At 48.5% G+C, this 19490-nt stretch overlaps 2 protein-coding genes across 2 annotated transcripts in view; both read left to right on the top strand.

Moving 5' to 3' along the window:
- The first annotated feature begins 247 nt into the window (after nucleotides 1-247).
- LOC142312155 (oocyte zinc finger protein XlCOF29-like) lies at nucleotides 248-1864 on the top strand. Its single transcript, XM_075351057.1, has 3 exons — nucleotides 248-483; nucleotides 1318-1467; nucleotides 1597-1864. The coding sequence occupies exons 2-3, from the start codon at nucleotides 1390-1392 to the stop codon at nucleotides 1810-1812; spliced, it is 294 nt and encodes a 97-aa protein (XP_075207172.1). The 5' UTR covers nucleotides 248-483; nucleotides 1318-1389; the 3' UTR covers nucleotides 1813-1864.
- The window catches only part of LOC142312173 (uncharacterized), a 163168-nt gene continuing 145441 nt past the window's right edge, over nucleotides 1764-19490 (top strand). Inside the window, 3 exon segments of the mRNA XM_075351076.1 lie at nucleotides 1764-1973; nucleotides 2057-2154; nucleotides 2352-2442. Of these exon segments, the coding sequence (XP_075207191.1) occupies nucleotides 1841-1973; nucleotides 2057-2154; nucleotides 2352-2442 (322 nt within the window). The 5' untranslated portion in view covers nucleotides 1764-1840.

Here is a 19490-nt window from a genome sequence, read left to right as displayed (position 1 = left end):
GCGCAGTAAGCGATGCTCATTTGCGACCCCTGATCACCATGATTATTTAGCCGCTAGTATTAGAATGTACGGGCTCCTGACAGGTTAGTGGGCGTGGCCGGTTTGGTTGGTGGGCGTGGCAATGTTTCCATCCGTCCACTATAATCATGCAGGCTCCGTCCCCTGTCCCCGTCCCCACCCCCCCCCTCTGGAGCTCTCACCCCCAGACCCCGCTTTTATTATAATCACCTCTGTGCCCAGTGGACTTAGAACAAGAATATATATTCTGTCTGGAAACCTCTCTCTGCACACGCTCCCTCACATGACAAGTTACGTCATACCTGTCAGGAGCCTGTACATTTTAGCATCTACCATACTGTCTGGAAACATCCGGCTGCATTTTGAACACGCCCCTATCACGTGACAGAAATGACGTTCTACCTGGAAGGAGCCCATACAGTCTAGCATCTCCCATATCTCTAGTGTGCGGCTCTGCAGGAGGAGGTATGTGGAGATTCCCCATTACTGGGGGTAATAATAATAATAATAATAATAATAAATCCTCGCTTCCTATTCCACTTTATGTAGACCCCGGGACATGAGATAATCCCCGCACAGCAGATGTAGAGGATAATAGAGGATAATGAGGCCGTTATGGGGGGATTTCACCAACATTGTGCAGGGAGTTTGTCCTCCCTATAATGAGGGCTATTTCTCATTCCTAAACCTGATATTTGCCTTTAGGCTATGTGTGCACGTTGCGTACAGTCACTGCAGAATTTTCTGCAGCGATCTGAAGAGCACATGTGCGCTTCAAATCGCTGCAGAAAATGTCCGTAGAGAAAAAAAAAAAAGCCGGTTCCATGCGCTCTGCCTGCAGCTCCTGCCATAGACAGAGCAGGAGCTGCCGGCAAAGCGCAGGAAAGAAGTGACATGTCACTTCTTAGAACGCAGCGCTTCGGGCAGCAGCCGAAGCGCTGCGCTCTAAGACGCCACGTGCGCACGGCCCCTGCACAATCTCCATAGACTGTGCAGGGGACGCAGGACGCATGCAGTTACGCTGCGCTACAAAGCGCAGCGTAACTGCATGAATTACGCACACGTGCGCACTTAGCCGCGCTCATTAGTGCGATCATACAACATGGCGGTATTATTATATCTCTGTACAATGACAACACTCGATGCCAGATAGCGAGATACCTGCTCTGTGTAACCGGCTACATGTGAGAATCACTAATGATTGCAGCATATAAGGAGTTAAAAATCCAGATTTTGAATCTTTCAATCATCATGTAATAATAGATCATGGAGAACATCGGTTTATATCTTCTCATTCAGGTCCCTACAATATCGGATCCGGTCAGTGGAGATCTTCTATATCAGAGAATTGTCCTGATTGCCCCATCAAGAATGGATAGGGACAGGGACAAGATGGTGGAGAGGATATTACACCTCACCCTAGAGATACTCTTCCGGCTTACTGGAGAGGTGAGAGATTCTGATGACGTCACATTACATCATTCTTATCTATGGGAATAACAGATGGACAGAACTGGAGAGGTGAGGACTCTGGAAATGTCTGGAGTGAGATTTATTACTGTGTCTCTCCATAACCAGGATTACACAGTAGTGAAGAAGACCTCTAGTGAGCGCTGTCAGGACCCTGTGTCTGAGGGATGGGGAAGACCCCTGAGCCCAATCACAGGCCCTCCACCTCACCCCCTGATACATGAGGACATCAATGACCAGAAGATCCTAGAACTCACCTACAAGATGATTGAGCTGCTGACTGGAGAGGTGACACTGCTGGGACATTATACAGTAACGCTCTGAAGGGTTCGGGGGATGACGGTATTATTGTATGTGTCAGGTTTCTATAAGGTGTCAGGATGTCGCCGTCTATTTCTCCATGGAGGAGTGGGAGTATTTAGAAGGACACAAAGATCTGTACAAGGACGTCATGATGGATGTTCCCCAGCCCCTCACATCACCAGGTAATACACAGGACTAAATACACACGGACTATAATTATCTGTATGTAAAGAATTAATTCAGTCCCTGTATGTGTTTCCTCCAGTTCTATCCAGTGAGAGGACAACACCAGAGAGATGTCCCCGTCCTCTTCTCCCACAGGATTGTAAACAAGAAGATCCCGATGTTCCTCAGGATCATCAGGTAGATGGAGAGAAGGTGCCATGAAATCGTCCTATGATGTGTAGACGGCTGTGAAGGTCTTGTGCTCAGTCTTGTTTTATCCTCCAGTATTATATGTGTTATACTTGTGTAATGAGAACGGTGGAGATGGCAGGATTAGAGCTGATCATAGATGGGACTTCTCCATTTGTCTGTCACTTTTACAATATTTGTTTCAGGGTGAAGATCTGACCCATATTAATACTACAGAGACATATGTGAGGGGTGATGAGCGGAGTAAAGAGGAGATTCCTACAGATAACCTCCCAGGTGAGTAGAAACCACTAAATGTAGAGAAGTCACAGATTCTTAAGTTTTAAGTTAAGTTTTGGTGTTTTTTTTTAAATCATAATTGTTATTGATTTTCAAAAGCAAACAAATCATTACATAGAAACAAATAATATTAATGTTAATAATATCAACAATATTGTCAGCAAAAGGACAAGAACATATTATATCACTCCTTTTACAATTCAGTACTACAAAATCTAATCAATGTTCACAGTATTCACAGTAAGGGGCCCTTTGCACACTACGATATCGCAGGTGCGATGTCGGTGGGGTCAAATCGAAAGTGACGCACATCCGGCATCGCTGTCGACATCGGAGTGTGTAAATCGTTTTTGATACGATTAACGAGCGCAAAAGCGTCGGTATCGTATGATCGGTATAGTGTCGGTCATTTCCATTATTTCACTGCAGCGACAGGTGCGATGTTGTTCCCCGTTCCTGCGGTAGCACACATCGCTGTGTATGAAGCCGCAGGAGCGAGGAACATCTGCTTACCTGCATCCAGCAGCTATGCGGAAGGAAGGAGGTGGGCGGGATGTTTACGTCCCGCTCATCTCCGCTCCCCCGCTTCTATTGGCCGCCTGCCATGTGACGTCGCTGTGACGCCGCACGACCCGCCCCCTTAGGAAGGAGGCGGGTCGCCGGCCAGAGCGACGTCGCAGGGCAGGTAGCGTATTTTTCGGACTATAAGACGCACCGGACCATAAGACACACCCTGGTTTTAGAGGAGGAAAATAGGAAAATAAAATTTTAAGCAAAAAATGTGGTCATGACACACTTATGGGGCGTGGATCTGCTGCTGACACTGTTATGGGGTAATGTCCTGCTCATATACTCCCCATCCTGCTCATATACTCCCCAGCCTGCTCATATACTCCCCAGCCTGCTCATATACCCCCATCCTGCTATATACCCTCATCCTGCTCATATACTCCCCATGCTGCTTATAATATACCCTAATCCTGCTATATACCCTCATGCTGCTCATATACTCCCCCTGCTGCTCATATACTCCCCCTGCTGCTCATATACTCCCTCTGCTGCTCATATACTCCCCCTGCTGCTCATATACTCCCCCTGCTGCTCATATACTCCCCCTGCTGCTCATATACTCCCCCTGCTGCTCATATACTCCCCCTGCTGCTCGTATACTCCCCCTGCTGCTCATATACTCCCCCTGCTGCTCGTATACTCCCCCTGCTGCTCATATACTCCCCCTGCTGCTCATATACTCCCCCTGCTGCTCATATACTCCCCCTGCTGCTCATATACTCCCCCTGCTGCTCATATACTCCCCCTGCTGCTCATATACTCCCCCTGCTGCTCATATACTCCCCCTGCTGCTCATATACTCCCCCTGCTGCTCATATACTCCCCCTGCTGCTCATATACTCCCCCTGCTGCTCATATACTCCCCCTGCTGCTCATATACTCCCCCTGCTGCTCATATACTCCCCCTGCTGCTCATATACTCCCCCTGCTGCTCATATACTCCCCCTGCTGCTCATATACTCCCCCTGCTGCTCATATACTCCCCCTGCTGCTCATATACTCCCCCTGCTGCTCATATACTCCCCCTGCTGCTCATATACTCCCCCTGCTGCTCATATACTCCCCCTGCTGCTCATATACTCCCCCTGCTGCTCATATACTTCCCATGCTGCTCATATACTTCCCATGCTGCTCATATACTCCCCATGCTGCTCATATACTCCCCATGCTGCTCATAATATACCCTAATCCTGCTATATACCCCCATGCTGCTCATATACTCCCCATGCTGCTCATAATATACCCTAGTCCTGCTATATACCCTCATACTGCTCATATACTCCCCAGCTTGCTCATATACTCACCATACTGCTCATAATATACCCCTATCCTGCTATATGCCCTCTTCCTGGTGTATGGCCGCATCCTGATGCACATAAAAATAAACGTTCATACTCACCTCACTCCCTGCAGCACTGCTCCTCTTACCGTCTGTGTCAGCGGCAGCGCCGTTGAGTGGAGCCGTCCCCGTTCCCCTGCAGCATCGCGATGTCCTCCGGTGGTCTGTGCCGGCAGCGTGGACACGTGCGCACAGCGATGACGTCATCGCTGTGCGCGCCGCTAGTCTCCACGCAAGTCAGCTGACCGGCACAGACAGGAGATCGTGATGCTGCAGGGGAACGGTGAGTAATGTGTACTGATTCACTGCCCCCCACACTGATGATGATGCGCGGGAGGCAGTGAATACAGCCGCACATGATCACTCCAGGCTGCAGTTGCCAGGGGTGATCATGCGGGCCGACTGTTTATCCCTGCCCATCACCCCGCCCACCTGTCAGCGCCGGGTTCAACGCTGAGAGATGGGCGGGAGGATGGGCGTGCATATTAAATGAGTGGGCCCACGTGGTCACGGCAGGCTGCTACAGCCTGCTCGTGCACCCGATGACGCTCATTCCCCGCAGCCACAGTCAGACCATAAGACGCAACCCCCACTTTTCCCCAACATTTGGAGGAAAAAAAGTGCGTCTTATGGTCCGAAAAATACGGTAAGTGCATGTGAAGCTGCCGTAGCGTTAATGTTCGCTACGGCAACTATCACAAGATATCGCAGCTGCGATGGGGGCGGGGCATATTGCGCTCGGAATTGCTACATCGGCATGCGATGTCGAAGTGTGCAAAGGGCCCCTAAGACTCAGAATCTTTAATATCTCACGGAAACCCTTATAACTTGCTATATGAATGAATGAATTTGCAACCATCCTGTTAAACTCTCCTACTCCCCCCCCACCCGAACCTCCCTCTGCTCAAACCCACTTCCACCTAGTCACCTTCAACCCCCACCTCCAATCCTCCAAGTGTACCACCAAATTTCTCAGAGTGATACCACGCCGTCTCCTTAAAGGATGACATTAAGCGTTCTATTTCCTCCGAATTGTAGTAGGTTATAATAAACTCCCTCCACGTTTTGAAGTGACTACCCAATCGTCCCGACTTCCTTCCAGCATCAAGGCCCTCTAACTCCATCAGCCGTTTTATGTGGATTATTATATCTTCGAACGAGGGTACTTTTGACTCCAACCAATATTTCAGTATCATCCTTTTTGATGCAAGTATGATTACATGTAATAGTGAAGGGGGATGTTTACTCCTCCTCCCCTCGACGTTCACCTTTTTCCATGCATGGAACAGAACCAGAGTAGGGGAGAGAAGGAGTTTGATGTCCCAGAGTTTAGCAACACACTTTGATACTTGGGCCCACAGTGGCTCAAGGTGGGGACATAGCCACAATCCATGATAGAGATCCGTAAGTTTTTATTTTTTAAGTTGATCTTTACTAGGACAATCCATTTTCACTCCTATAGAATAAATAAATTAACAAGAATGAAATTACAAAGCAATATACTATTCAGTCTGGTGACCTGTTGTTGCATGGTCGGTTCCTCTGTCTGTTGGGCTATAGCCTTTTCTCCCTTGTCCTCATGCTGATGGTTCTTATTGTCTTTGTTGTTCCTTTTTGATTCTCTGTTGTCCAGGTGTTTCTCATTTTCCCATTTTGGTCTGTCCTATCACATTCTGGGTTGGGTTATATATGTTCACCTTTCTCTGAAATTCCTTGCTGGCTATATCTCTAGATGGACTTGTTTCTAGGAATTAAAGCCCTTCAGCTCAGGGGGTTCACCTTTGGGTAAACACTAGTTTTTGCTGTGTGTTTCTTTGTTTTACTTTCCAGCTGTTATGCTTGTCGTGTGAGCAGGGATTTAGTAAACTCACTGGGACACAACACACAAAAACCCGGACGGGCTTGTCTATGAATTTTAGCTTAGTTTTCTCCAGAGCCCCTAATGCTGGAGGTGTTACGCTGCAGGGATAGGTCCGGGTGCTACTCGGGAGACTGGTATTGCATCGGCTGGCTCGAGGGGTACGAGTGCAACAGTCATTGGCAGTGGATGAAAACGCCAGCAGGTATAGAGGCTCTGTCCGGGATGGATGGACAAACGGATGGATGGCAGCAACTAGTGACGATACATTTTTTTTAACCAGAATATGTTTATTAAAGATTTTCCGTAAAACATACAGCAAACAAAATCGGGGTTAACATAACCCTTGAACCCAGTTTCCTCCCTCCCCCCCAAAAAGCTGGTTAGCTTGTTCATCACCCATAGTGATTAGATGTCGCAGCTCTCTTTAAAATTTGCAATATCTGGGAATAGTCGAGGGTGCAGTAATCAGTGAGAGTCTTGTCCTAGTTCAGGGGTGGGGAACCTTTTTTCTGCCGGGGGCCATTTGGAAATTTCTACCACCCTTCGGGGGCCACACAAAATCATCAATCTTTAAATTACATTGCTATATTTAGTGAAACAATTAACTCACCCCACTGTGGCGGCCGGAGCTGCTTCTCTTTGGTGCGGCTGTGATGTTTGGTGATACTAATCATGTTTCTTCTCACAACTGCTTTTTCAGGTTTGTCTCGGTCTGGAGCACAGTCAACTCTTTGTGATAATATGATTGGTAAATCACATACATCACATAACATGCTGTATATTATTCACAGGAGATGCTGCAGGCACATATATCACATAGGAGACACTAGGACTGCTGTATATACATCACAGGAGACACTGGAGGCACATACATCACTGGAGGGGTTGGGGGCACATACATCACATGTAAATGTCTCCAGCTCCTACTGTGATGTGTATGTCCTAGCCCCGCCTGTGAGGTATATGCTCCCAGCATCTCCAATGTAATGTATAAGAGACACCACAAGAGGGGCTGGGTGCAGAGACACCACAAGAGGGGCTGGGGGCAGAGACACCACAAGAGGGGCTGGGGGCAGAGACACCACAAGAGGGGCTGGGGGCAGAGACACCACAAGAGGGGCTGGGGGCAGAGACACCACAAGAGGGGCTGGGGGCAGAGACACCACAAGAGGGGCTGGGGGCAGAGACACCACAAGAGGGGCTGGGGGCAGAGACACCACAAGAGGGGCTGGGGGCAGAGACACCACAAGAGGGGCTGGGGGCAGAGACACCACAAGAGGGGCTGGGGGCAGAGACACCACAAGAGGGGCTGGGGGCAGAGACACCACAAGAGGGGCTGGGGGCAGAGACACCACAAGAGGGGCTGGGGGCAGAGACACCACAAGAGGGGCTGGGGGCAGAGACACCACAAGAGGGGCTGGGGGCAGAGACACCACAAGAGGGGCTGGGGGCAGAGACACCACAAGAGGGGCTGGGGGCAGAGACACCACAAGAGGGGCTGGGGGCAGAGACACCACAAGAGGGGCTGGGGGCAGAGACACCACAAGAGGGGCTGGGGGCAGAGACCCCACAAGAGGGGCTGGGGGCAGAGACACCACAAGAGGGGCTGGGGGCAGAGACACCACAAGAGGGGCTGGGGGCAGAGACACCACAAGAGGGGCTGGGGGCAGAGACACCACAAGAGGGGCTGGGGGCAGAGACACCACAAGAGGGGCTGGGGGCAGAGACACCACAAGAGGGGCTGGGGGCAGAGACACCACAAGAGGGGCTGGGGGCAGAGACACCACAAGAGGGGCTGGGGGCAGAGACACCACAAGAGGGGCTGGGGGCAGAGACACCACAAGAGGGGCTGGGGGCAGAGACCCCACAAGAGGGGCTGGGTTCAGAGACCCCACAAGAGGGGCTGGGTTCAGAGACCCCACAAGAGGGGCTGGGTTCAGAGACCCCACAAGAGGGGCTGGGGGCAGAGACCCCACAAGAGGGGCTGGGGGCAGAGACCCCACAAGAGGGGCTGGGGGCACAAATATCACTGGGGGGAGGCACAGATATCACTGGGGGGGGCTGCACACAGGACGGGGGGGCTGCACACAGCACTAGGGGAGTCCTGACATTACTCGGGGAGGGGGGCGCAAACCTAGAGTGATACACAGCATTCAGGGGCACACAACGCTTAGGGTTGCATGCAGAGCGCTAAACCCACCCACAAAATAAGTCCTGATCACGTTGGTACTGGCCAGTGGGAGGAGCCATCAGTGCGCACAAGCAGCAGATGTAGGGATTTAAAGGGCCGGCGACCTGCAAGACCGTGGTGATGGCCGTCACCGGGAATCTGCCCGGGGGTCGCAGAAAATGTCATGGCGGGCCGTATGCAGCCCACAGGCCGGAGATTCTCCATCCCTGTCCTAGTTGGTGAAGTACATGCCAGTGTTTGGTCAGAGATGATTTATACATTCAGAGGGAGACATGACAGTTCATAGATCCGTGCAGCATTTCAATTATTCCTACCATGGATTAAAACAAGACAATTCTGAACCTAAATAAATCCTTAGATGCCAGATCAGAGTCGTCTATCCACGGGGCCCAGATCCTTTCGAATTTGACCGTACAGTTCCTTTTCAAATAAATTTCCTTTTTCAGATTTACCAGCCAGTTAATCTTGTTGACAAAGTCTGAGATAGTTGGAACTTGGTCTGAGATCTAGAATTGTGCTATTAATTTTTTGGCCATGAATAGCAGACGGGCAACTGCCAGCTTTCCCTCCTCTTCCACTTTCAGATGTTCAATATATCCTAGTATGAATTCAAAGGGGGTGAGGTTCAGATATATGTTATACACTCTAATAATGATTGCAGCTAGACCTTTCCAAAACACCTTCAGGTTGGGGCAGGACCACAACATGTGAACCATGGACGTGAAGTCTGCTCCACATCGTGGGCAGGCGGAGTCCGGTCTGGCACCTATGTCAAATAGAATTTTAGGAGTACGGTAAACTCGATGATTCACATACAGCTGAGACAATCTGTGGGTTTCCCCCAGAGACAGGTCAGGTACTCTTTCCAAAATTTACGCCCATTGATTATCCTCAATAGGACCAAGCTCCTGTTCCCATCTCCCTTTAGAGTTCGGCAAATGGTGTACTAATCCATCTAATATTTTATTATACATTACAGATATTAAACCAGAGGAACCACTCAAAAAAGCTATTCTCTGTATTATTCTGTTGTGTTGAATCGCCTGACCAGTATAATTGCCTTCCGCTAAATATGCATGCCTTAACTGAAGGTATTTGTAGAATTCGCCATTCAAAAGACCAAACTCAGATTGCAATTTAGAGAATTCCTTAACATTGTCTCCGTCTAGCAGTTGTACAAGTCTGGTTAATCCTCTCCTTCTCCAGTCTCCAAACCCCTCCAATTTATTTAGGGTGGACAACCATGGGGTCTCACAGATAGAGGTAAACTGTGAGGGCCCATGAATATCTTGCATGCCTTTTAATATTTTCCAGCTTATGTATCAATAGAAGGATGGGTGCAGTTTCCGGTGACAAATGGAATCTGCCTGATTCTAGGACGTCAGAGAGACTAGATGATTTAAAATATTGCTGCAATAAGACTCTTTATGGGCCTCCTCCCCCATCGGGTCATCCCATCCTCGGATATGTTGCATTTGAGTGGCTGAAAAATACGCCCATGAATTCAGCACTGAGAGTCCCCCAGTCCGTTTATTTCTTTGTAATGTTTAAATTGTCTCTCCAGGAAAGGAAACAAACTCTGACGCAGCGCCACCTATTGGAAGTAGCGATCCTAAAAGTCAGAAGTATTTATAACAATCCTTTGCATATGACTTAGGGGCACTTTGCACACTACGACATCGCAGGTGAGGGTCATGTCGAAAGTGACACACTTCCGGCGTCGCTCTCGACATCGTAGTGTGTAAATCCTAGATGATACGATTAACGAGCGCAAAATTATCGTAATCGTATCATCAGTGTAGTGTCGGGGAATTCCATAATTACGCTGCTGCGATGGTACGATGTTGTTCCTCGTTCCTGCGGCAGCACACATCGCTGTGTGTGAAGCCGCAGGAGCGAGGAACATCTCCTACCTGCGTCCTGCGGCTCACATTGGCTATGCGGAAGGACAGAGGTGGGCGGGATGTTTACGTCCCGCTCATCTCCGCCCCTCCGCTTCTATTGGCCGCCTGCCGTGTGACGTCGCTATGACGCCGCATGACCCGCCCCCTTAATAAGGAGGCGGGTCGCCGGCCAGATCGACGTCGCAGGGCAGGCGAGTGCATGTGAAGCTGCCGTAGCGATAATGTTCGCTACGGCAGCTATCACAAGATATCGCAGCTGCGACGGGGGCGGGGACTATCGTGCTCGGCATCGCAAGCATCTGCTTGCGATGTCGTAGTGTGCAAAGTGCCCTTTAGGATTTATGCCAGATCAGAATCCCAATTTGAAGACACGGTGTTTCAGGGTGCTTGCCCCTCGTCAGTGCAAAGTATGGGGTGTCTGATCTGGCTCATGAGAAGCTATGTGGGGACCACGGGGCAACACTATTCTCCTTAAGGACACTTTGCAAGCCAGTCTGGCTGCCAGTAAGGGGACTTATAGCTACATAGGAGTTGTAGAGAAAAATCATCAGGCACTCACCAGAGTTTGCTTGTGCAGGTTTCCGATTTATTCAATCGTATAGGTTACATATGCATGAGGGTCGGTGGGGAGGGAGAGGACGCTAGACACGACGGCCGTTTCGCACCTGTCTGGTGCTTCAGCTGGTCTCAGCAGCACCAGACAGGTGCGAAACGGCCTTCGTCGTTGGACGTGTCTAGCGTCCTCTCCCTCCCCACCGACCCTCGTGCATATGTAACCTATACGATTGAATAAATCGGAAACCTGCACAAGCCAACTCTGGTGAGTGCCTGATGATTTTTCTCTACCACTCCTATGTTTTCAAAAGTCTGCTACATCAGTGGCACCGCAGAGTATGAGTTTTTTTAGCCTGTTTGTATGCATGTATGCTGATATATGGTGTGGAACAGTGCCCTGATCATCCTCTTTACACACAAGGACTTATAGCTACAATACCCCTCTGGGAAATATTCAAATTGTCTCTCCTGGAAAGAGAGAAACTCCGGCGCAGCGCCACCTATTGGAAGTAGCGATCCTAAAAGTCAAAAGTAAATTTATAACAATCCTTTGCATATGACTTAGGATTTATGCCAGATCAGAATCCCAATTTGTAGACACGGTGTTTCGGGGTGCTTGTTCCTCATCAATGTAATGTTTCTAATTTAACTTTTTGACTGCGCCGTGCCCAGATCAATTCTCTGAAAAGTGAGTTGACCTTATAGAAGTATCGTTGGGGTATCCAATGTGGAGAGTTATGAAGGACAAAAAGAAGCTGGGCCATCTAGATCATCTTGACCAGGTTCATCCATCACACCACCGACAGAGGTAGCCGGGTCCATATATCAATTTTATCTTTACATTTTTTAAGGATCGGGGTGAGGTTAAGATTTTCATAATCGTTCACTCTAGCGGTGACATTGATTCCCAAGTATAGTGGAACCTTTGTTAATGAGAACAATCCGTTCTGGGAGTGTGCTTGTTAACCAAGTTACTCGTTCAGCAAAGCAAGATTTCCCATAGGAAATCATTGCAATGCAGACAGTTCGTTCCACAACTTGTTAAATGTCCCATCCTGGTCCCCTGTTGTGCCATTCCACACATGCACAAACACACACAAACTCACACAAACGCACACGCACGCACACATATTATGCTCACCTTACCTTCCGTTCCATCACCGGTCTCCTGGGACTTGCTGTTTGCTAGCACGGGCTGTGTATCGGGTAACCATGACGGCGAGGGAGGAACTTCCGCACCCTAGCCCTGACGTCAAAGGCAGGAGCCGATTGCCTCTGATTGGTCAGCGTGCTGCCTTTGAATAGCGTCTGACAGCGGAAGTTCCTGCCTCGTCGCCGATGGTTACCGATACACAGCCTGGAGCGGCGAACTACAGGACCAGGAGGCCGGCGATGGAACGGAAGGTACACATATTATGTTCAACTTACCTTCCGTTCCATCGCCGGCCTCCTGGGTCTTGTAGTTCGTCGCGAGGATTCGTCCCTCGTCGCGATGCACCGGCGGACTACAAGAACCATGAGGCCGGCGATGGAACGGAAGGTAAGGTGAGCATAATACTGTATGTGCGTGCGTGTTTGTTTGTGTGTGTTTTGTACGTGCTTGTGTGTGTTTGTGTGGACTGCAAGTTCGGGTTAGAGCGCGGTGGATGTACGGAACCGGAAGTGTGTGCGGTGAGTATTTTGCTCGTACAGCAAAGCCTTCTTGTAAACCGAGCTACAAGTTTACAGAAAGCTTTGCTTGTTAAGCGAAATTCTCGTTAACTGGGTTACTCGTTAAGCGAGGTTTCACTGTATTTAAATTGCGAGGAAATTTGTAATCCTGAGAAGGCATATCTAGGGATATTATCCATGTGATCTACAGGGAGTAAGACAGACTTCCCCCAATTTATCAGCAATCCGGAGTATCTCCCAAAATCTTGAATTGTTTCCATAGTGAAGGGTATTGAGACGGACGTATCCGCCATAAAAAGTAGAGCATCATCTGCGTTTAGAGCCACCTTTTCCTCCCGGTCCCCTCTTTTGAAACCTATAATGTTTGGGTGTCGACGCAAGACCTCTGCCATGGGTTTTATAGCCATTGCGAATAGTGGAGGTAAAAGAGGGCACCCCTGTAGAATACCCCTAGCTAAACTGAATGTTGGAGTAAGACGCCCGTTAATCCTAATCCTGGCTGTGGGCCTGCCGTATAGTAATTTTACCCACAAGATAAAGTTCGTGCCCAACCCAAATTTGCTAAGAACTGCCCATAGAAAGTTCCATTCGATAGAGTCGAACGCTTTAGCTGTGACTATGGAACAGATAACCCTATCTCCTGGATTATCCACTGGAAGATGCAAATTGAGGTGAAGGTGTCTAATATTAATCTAGAGGGCATAAAGCCGGACTGGTCGGAATGAATCAGAGAGGAGATCACCTTGTTCAATCTAGTTGCCAATACCTTGGCTATGATTTTGATGTCTGTGGTGAGGAGAGAAATTGGTCTATATGAATCGGGGAGTAGGGGATCTTTACCTGGTTTAGGTATTACCACAACAATTGCCTCCTGCATTGATGGAGGGAGGCAACCCGCCTCAGCCACCCCTCGGAATGTGTCCAGAAGCGGCGGCAGTAGGATGTCCCCAAATTTTTTGTTTATCTCTATGGGGAGACCATCTGATCCCGGGGACTTGCCATTAGACATGAAAGTCACCGCCAACTGCATTTCCTCCAGTTGCAGTTGGCCGTTAAGATTGACCCGATCAGTCTCTGAGAGCCTGGGGAGCTGTACAGTCATGGCCAAAAGTTTTGAGAATGCTACAAATATTAATTTTTACAAAGTCTACTGCTTATGTTTTTCTAATGGCAATTTGCATATACTACAGAATGTCATAAAGAGTGATCAGCTTAACAGCAATTACTTGCAATATTGGCTAAGAAAATGAACTTTAACCCCCAAAACACATTTCAACATCATTGCATTCCTGCCTTAAAAGGAGCAGCTAACATTGTTTTAGTGATTGTTCCATTAACACAGGTGTGGGTGTTGATGAGGACAGGGCTGGCGATCAATCAGTCATGATTAAGTAAGAATGACACCACTGGACACTTTAAAAGGAGGATGGTGCTTGGTCTCATTGTTTCTCTTCAGTTAACCATGGTTATCTCTTAAGAAACACGTGCAGCCATCATTGCTCTGCACAAAAATGGCCTAACAGGGAAGAGTATCGCAGCTACAAAGATTGCACCTCAGTCAACAATCTATCGCATCATCAAGAACTTCAAAGAGCGAGCTTCCATTGTTGCCAAAAAGGCTCCAAGGCTCCCAAGAAGGACCAGCAAACGCCAGGACCGTATCTTAAAACTGTTTCAGCTGCGGGATCAGACTACCAGCAGTGCCGAGCTAGCTCAGCAATGGCAGCAGGCTGGTGTGAGTGCTTCTGCACGCACTGTGAGGCGGAGACTGCTTGAGCAAGGCCTAGTTTCAAGGAGGGCAGCAAAGAAGCCACTTCTCTCCAGAAAAAACATCAGGGACCGACTGATATTCTGCAAAAGGTACAGGGAGTGGACTGCTGAGGACTGGGGTAAAGTAATTTTCTCAGATGAATCCCCTTTTCAATTGTTTGGGACATCTGGAAAACAGCTTATTAGGAGAAGAAGAGGTGAGCGCTACCACCAGTCTTGTCTCATGCCAACTGTTAAGCATCCTGAAACGATTCATGTGTGGGGTTGCTTCTCAGCCAAGGGAATCGGCTCACTCACAGTCTTGCCTAAAAACACAGCCATGAATAAAGAATGGTACCAGAATGTCCTCCAAGAGCAACTTCTCCCAACTGTCCAAGAGCAGTTTGGCGCCCAACAATGCCTTTTCCAGCATGATGGAGCACCTTGCCATAAAGCAAAGGTGATCACTAAATGGCTCATGGAACAAAACTTAGAAATTTTGGGTCCATGACCAGGAAACTCCCCAGATCTTAATCCCATTGAGAACTTGTGGGCAATCATCAAGAGACGGGTGGACAAACAAAAAACAACAAATTCTGGCAAAATGCAAGCATTGCTTATGCAAGAATGGACAGCTATCAGTCAGGATTTGATCCAGAAGTTGATTGAGAGCATGCCAGGGAGAAGTGCAGAGGTCCTGAAGAAGAAGGGTCAACACTGCAAATATTGACTTGCTGCATTAACTCATTCTGTCAATATAACCTTTTGGTACTCATAATATGATTGCAATTATATTTCTGTATGGGATGTAAACATCAGACAAACACAATTAAAAACCAGAGGGCAACAGATCATGTGAAAATATAATTTTGGTGTCATTCTCAAAACTTTTGGCCATGACTGTATATCTTCAATATAAGAGTCAATTTGGTCCTCATTGAAACTTAATTTGGATCTATATAAATGTTGATAAAAGTCAGCAAAAACCTGTAAGATCCGTTCCGATTCATTGACCACTGAGCCCGTACTATCTCTTTTGGCTCCCACAAAGGAATTTCCCTGCTGCGCCCTGGCTATGACAGCTAATAAATGCCACGCTTTCTCACCCGCCTCAAAAAAATTCTGTTGTGAAAACATCTGTATATTCTTACCCTTTTCCCTAAGGTGTGTATCGTACGACTTCTGAGCCTCTTTCCATTCCAGCAAGTTCTGAGTAGTTACAGATTCTATGTACATGCGTTCCGTGGTCTGAACCCTATCCCGGGGAAATATCCCAAATTGAGGAGACTAAGGGGTACTGTGCACACTACGACATCGCAAGCCGATGGTAGCGATGCCGAGCGCGATAGTCTCGCCCCCGTCGCATCTGCGATAGCTTGTGATAGCTGCCGTAGCGAACATTATCGCTATGGCAGCTTCACATGCACTTACCTGTCCTGCAACGTCGCTCTGGCCGGCGAACCGCCTCCTTCCTAAGGGGGCGGGTCATGCGGCATCACAGCGACGTCACACGGCAGGCGGCCAATAGATGCAGAGGGGCGGAGATGAGCAGGACGTAAACATCCTGCCCACCTCCGTCCTTCCGCATAGCTGGCGTGAGCCGCGGGACGCAGGTAAACAGATGTTCCTCGCTCCTGCGGCTTCTCACACAGCGATGTGTGCTGCCGCAGGAACGAGGAACAACATTGTACCTGTCGCTGCCGCGACATTATGGAAATGACCGACACTACACCGATGATATGATTTCGACGCTTTTGCGCTCGTTAATCGTATCAAAAACGATTTACACACTCCGATGTCGACAGCGACGCCGGATGTGCGGCACTTTTGATTTGACCCCACCGACATCGCAGCTGCGATGTCGTAGTGTGCAAAGTACCCCTTAGGGTGACACCTCAGGAAGTGGACAATCGTCGCCCACACCGAGGTCGTCTGGAAGGTAAGTGCGTGTGACGGGGGTTAAACGAGTTTGTGCGACACGGGCAGCGATTTGCCCGTGACGCAAAAACGACGGGGGCGGGTACGATCGCTTGTGCTATCGCACGATAGATCGACTCGTGTAAACCAGGCTTTAGTCTTGGACCTACTAACCCCTTGTGTTAATGCCCCTCGTAAGCAGGCTTTCATGGCATCCCATATAGTATTTTGAGAAACACTCTCTCTGTTATTTTCTCTAAAGTGATTTAGGGTGGAAATAATGGGTTCAGCCTCAATAATTTGCAGCCAGAAAAGATTGAGGGACCATGTAACAAGAGCAGGGTAAGGCATAAGAAGGAATTGGAGGAAGGTCAACATGGGGGAATGATGGCTCTAGGCAGGTATGCCACCGATTTCACTAGCGGCAGTGTGCCCGCAGACCCCAGTGTCATGTCAATTCTAGATGGTGTTTCATTTGACTTTGAGTAAGAGGAAAATTGGCGAACTCCCAGGTATCTAACCCTCCATTGTCTGTCAGTGCCAGATCCTTTATTATCTCGCCAAACCCTGATATAGGCAGTGGCGCCATGGACTGGCCATTGTTAAATTTGTCCCGGTATGGGTGGATAGTGTTATTGAAATCCCCCATATAATCTCACCTGTACATCTGGATTATCCTGGATAGCTTCCGCCACCATTTTCATGACACTATTGTTATAAGGTGGAGGAATATACATCCCTATTAGTAGCAATTCGTTATTCAGAATTTTAACCGAATACATAGGAACCTCCCCTCTTTATCTACTTTGGAAGAAAGATTCAAACGGGATGACTTTATGTACTAATAGGCTGACCCCCCCTGTGGTGTAAGATTAAAAAGTAGAGTGATAGCTATGGCTGACCCATGAACGGTTCAAATATGTCATTTTCTCCCCATCCAAGTGTGTTTCCTGTAGACATATTATGGCAGGGAAATAATCCTTGACATAATCCATAACCGCTGCCCTCTTTGTGGGATCACCCAGGCCACAGACATTCCAAGTTAGGATGTTAATTTTTCCCTGCCATAACAGTAGAGTAGTTATAATGTGCATGTAATAATATAAGACCTGCTCTTACCCTCCTGGCAACCCCTGAGTGGTATTACACGTCTCCGCACCCAGACCTGTAAGACCTCAAAAGGCAAAAACATATATAGAGTTACAACATCTTTAGTATCATACATTCTTAAGTTCTTAAAACAACGATGAAAAAAACACTTAAAAAAAACAAATAAGCCGAACAGAGGACACCAGTTTATCCTGTAACCTAGCATAAAATGAAGAGAGTGATGAGAAGGGATTTTCCCCGAGGATGCTGCCTTCTCAGGATAGTCACAGCAGGATTATTTTACCTCTGGGTCTAAGTGGTTCTTGAAAAGAATAGAGAGTAATCATGCAAGTAGAACAGTCTACCGATTATACATCGGTGGCACTTGACTTTCAGAAAAGGGAAAAAGAACAAAAAAAAATCATTGATACAGGGATTGTGTGATTCGTTGCTCATTCATATCCAGCCACCGGAGGGCATCCTCTGGGTTTTTGAAGCAGACGGTCTCTTTTAAAAGGGTTGTTCACCCATATTTATTATTTGGTAGATCGATATTTTGTTGAGAAACAATGTTTCTCTCAAATACCTTAAGTTGGCAATAGTGCCTGTGAGAGGCGCTATTGCGGACCGCTGTTCCCCATGCCTGACCCCCGGGCCCTGTGACCTTGGGGATCCGATGATGTTATGTCAAGTTCTGGTTTACCCGACCTCACCGCGGCCGGCCGCAGTGTCCGTGAGTGATTGGCTGTGGGCGGTGTTTCACTGCTCAGCACAGCCCATTATCTCCTTCCTCCCTCCTCCCTCACAGCAGAGTGCTGCAAGCAGGAGACATGCTGAGCTGTGACAAGCAGTGAATCACCGCCCACAGCTCAGTAAGTCAGGAAGACTGCGGCCTTCCGCAGTGATGTCAGGTCAAAAGGAACTTGACGTGACATCTAAGGATTCCCGAGGTCATGGACCCCGGGGGTCAGGTGATGGGGAACAGCGGTGCACAATAGCGCCTCTCACAGGCAGTATTGCTAACATAAGGTATTTGAGAGAAACATGGTCTCTCAACATATCGAATCACCAAATAATAAATATGGGTGAACCACCCCTTTATTGCTGCCTCTCTAAGCTTTGCCGGGTATAGCATGGCATAAGGGACTTGCAGAGTCCTTAAGCCTCGTTTTACATCAATGAAATACGCCCTCCATTTCGATATTTTGATGAAGAAGTCTGGAAAGAATGAGACTCTGTGACCACTGACAGTGACCTCCCCTTTGTTGCGGGCTGCCCGGAGGATGGCGTCCCTGTCTCTGTAGTGAAGCAGTTTAATCAGCACTGGTCTTGGAGGGGCACCTGGGGGACCCTGTGTCAACTGCATAAAATTGTGAAAGGACCTCATCTCCGAACATTTTGTGCAGCCATTTTTCAAAAAAATTCAGATGGATTTGTTTACTCTTTTTTTCCGGCATTCCAATCACTCTCACATTGTTCCTCCTCAGTCTATTCTCAAAGTCCTCTGTTTTGTTCATCAAGGCAGCTAGTTTTTGTTCATGGCTGCCAACCTTTCTGTACACTTGCGGCAGCTTATCTTCTAAGTCACTTCTCCCTTCTGAGGCACCCATGCGCTCAGATTCTCTTTCCAGGCCTTGGCTTATGTGGTAAATTTCGTCCCTGATATGCCCCATCTGTGTACTTAATGAATTCATAGTAGTGCCAAATTGCTTGATAGCAGAGATATCTTTTAATGTTGACTCCTTCACCCTTGTGGCCTACTTCACCTGGTGCTGGCTGAGCCTCCTCTGCAACAAGGGCCTGGCCATTTTGCTCTGTGGGGACATCTCTCCCTCCATAGCTAACATTGTTTTTCTCCCCCTCCTCCTGCATAAGTGGAGCGTACCTGCCAGAAGTTATTGGGCTCTTCGATGCCCCACCAGCTGAAGGGGGGCTTCCCTTGCCAGGAGCTCTCAAAAACCCCACCAGCTTTATTGCCGCATGTGCAGCCGCTGTCTTTCCTGCCTTTGTACCTGCCTGCTGCCGGCCGGCGCCAATCTAGGACTTCCCGCGCTCCATGACTGCTGCTTCCCGCTGCCGCCTGCTGACTCCTCCGGTCATGGTTCTGAGGCGCAGGGTGTGCGAAGGGTGCAGGGAGGTTTCCGGTGATGGAATGTGGGGTGAGTGCTGTCTCGGCGGCCCAGTAGAGCAGTTTGTTGG

This window comes from Anomaloglossus baeobatrachus, chromosome 5, assembly GCF_048569485.1.
Source record: "Anomaloglossus baeobatrachus isolate aAnoBae1 chromosome 5, aAnoBae1.hap1, whole genome shotgun sequence".
Taxonomy (NCBI): domain Eukaryota; kingdom Metazoa; phylum Chordata; class Amphibia; order Anura; family Aromobatidae; genus Anomaloglossus; species Anomaloglossus baeobatrachus.
The sequence above is the reverse complement of the archived record's forward strand: the minus strand, read 5'-3'. Positions and strand labels throughout refer to the sequence as shown.

Bases quoted from the DNA above. Each gene is read 5' to 3' on its own strand.
- LOC142312155 (XM_075351057.1), top strand. From the start codon at position 1,390: ATGGATAGGGACAGGGACAAGATGGTGGAGAGGATATTACACCTCACC. The intron at 1,468-1,596 runs GTGAGAGATTCT...CTCCATAACCAG, and splicing joins TCTTCCGGCTTACTGGAGAG to GATTACACAGTAGTGAAGAA.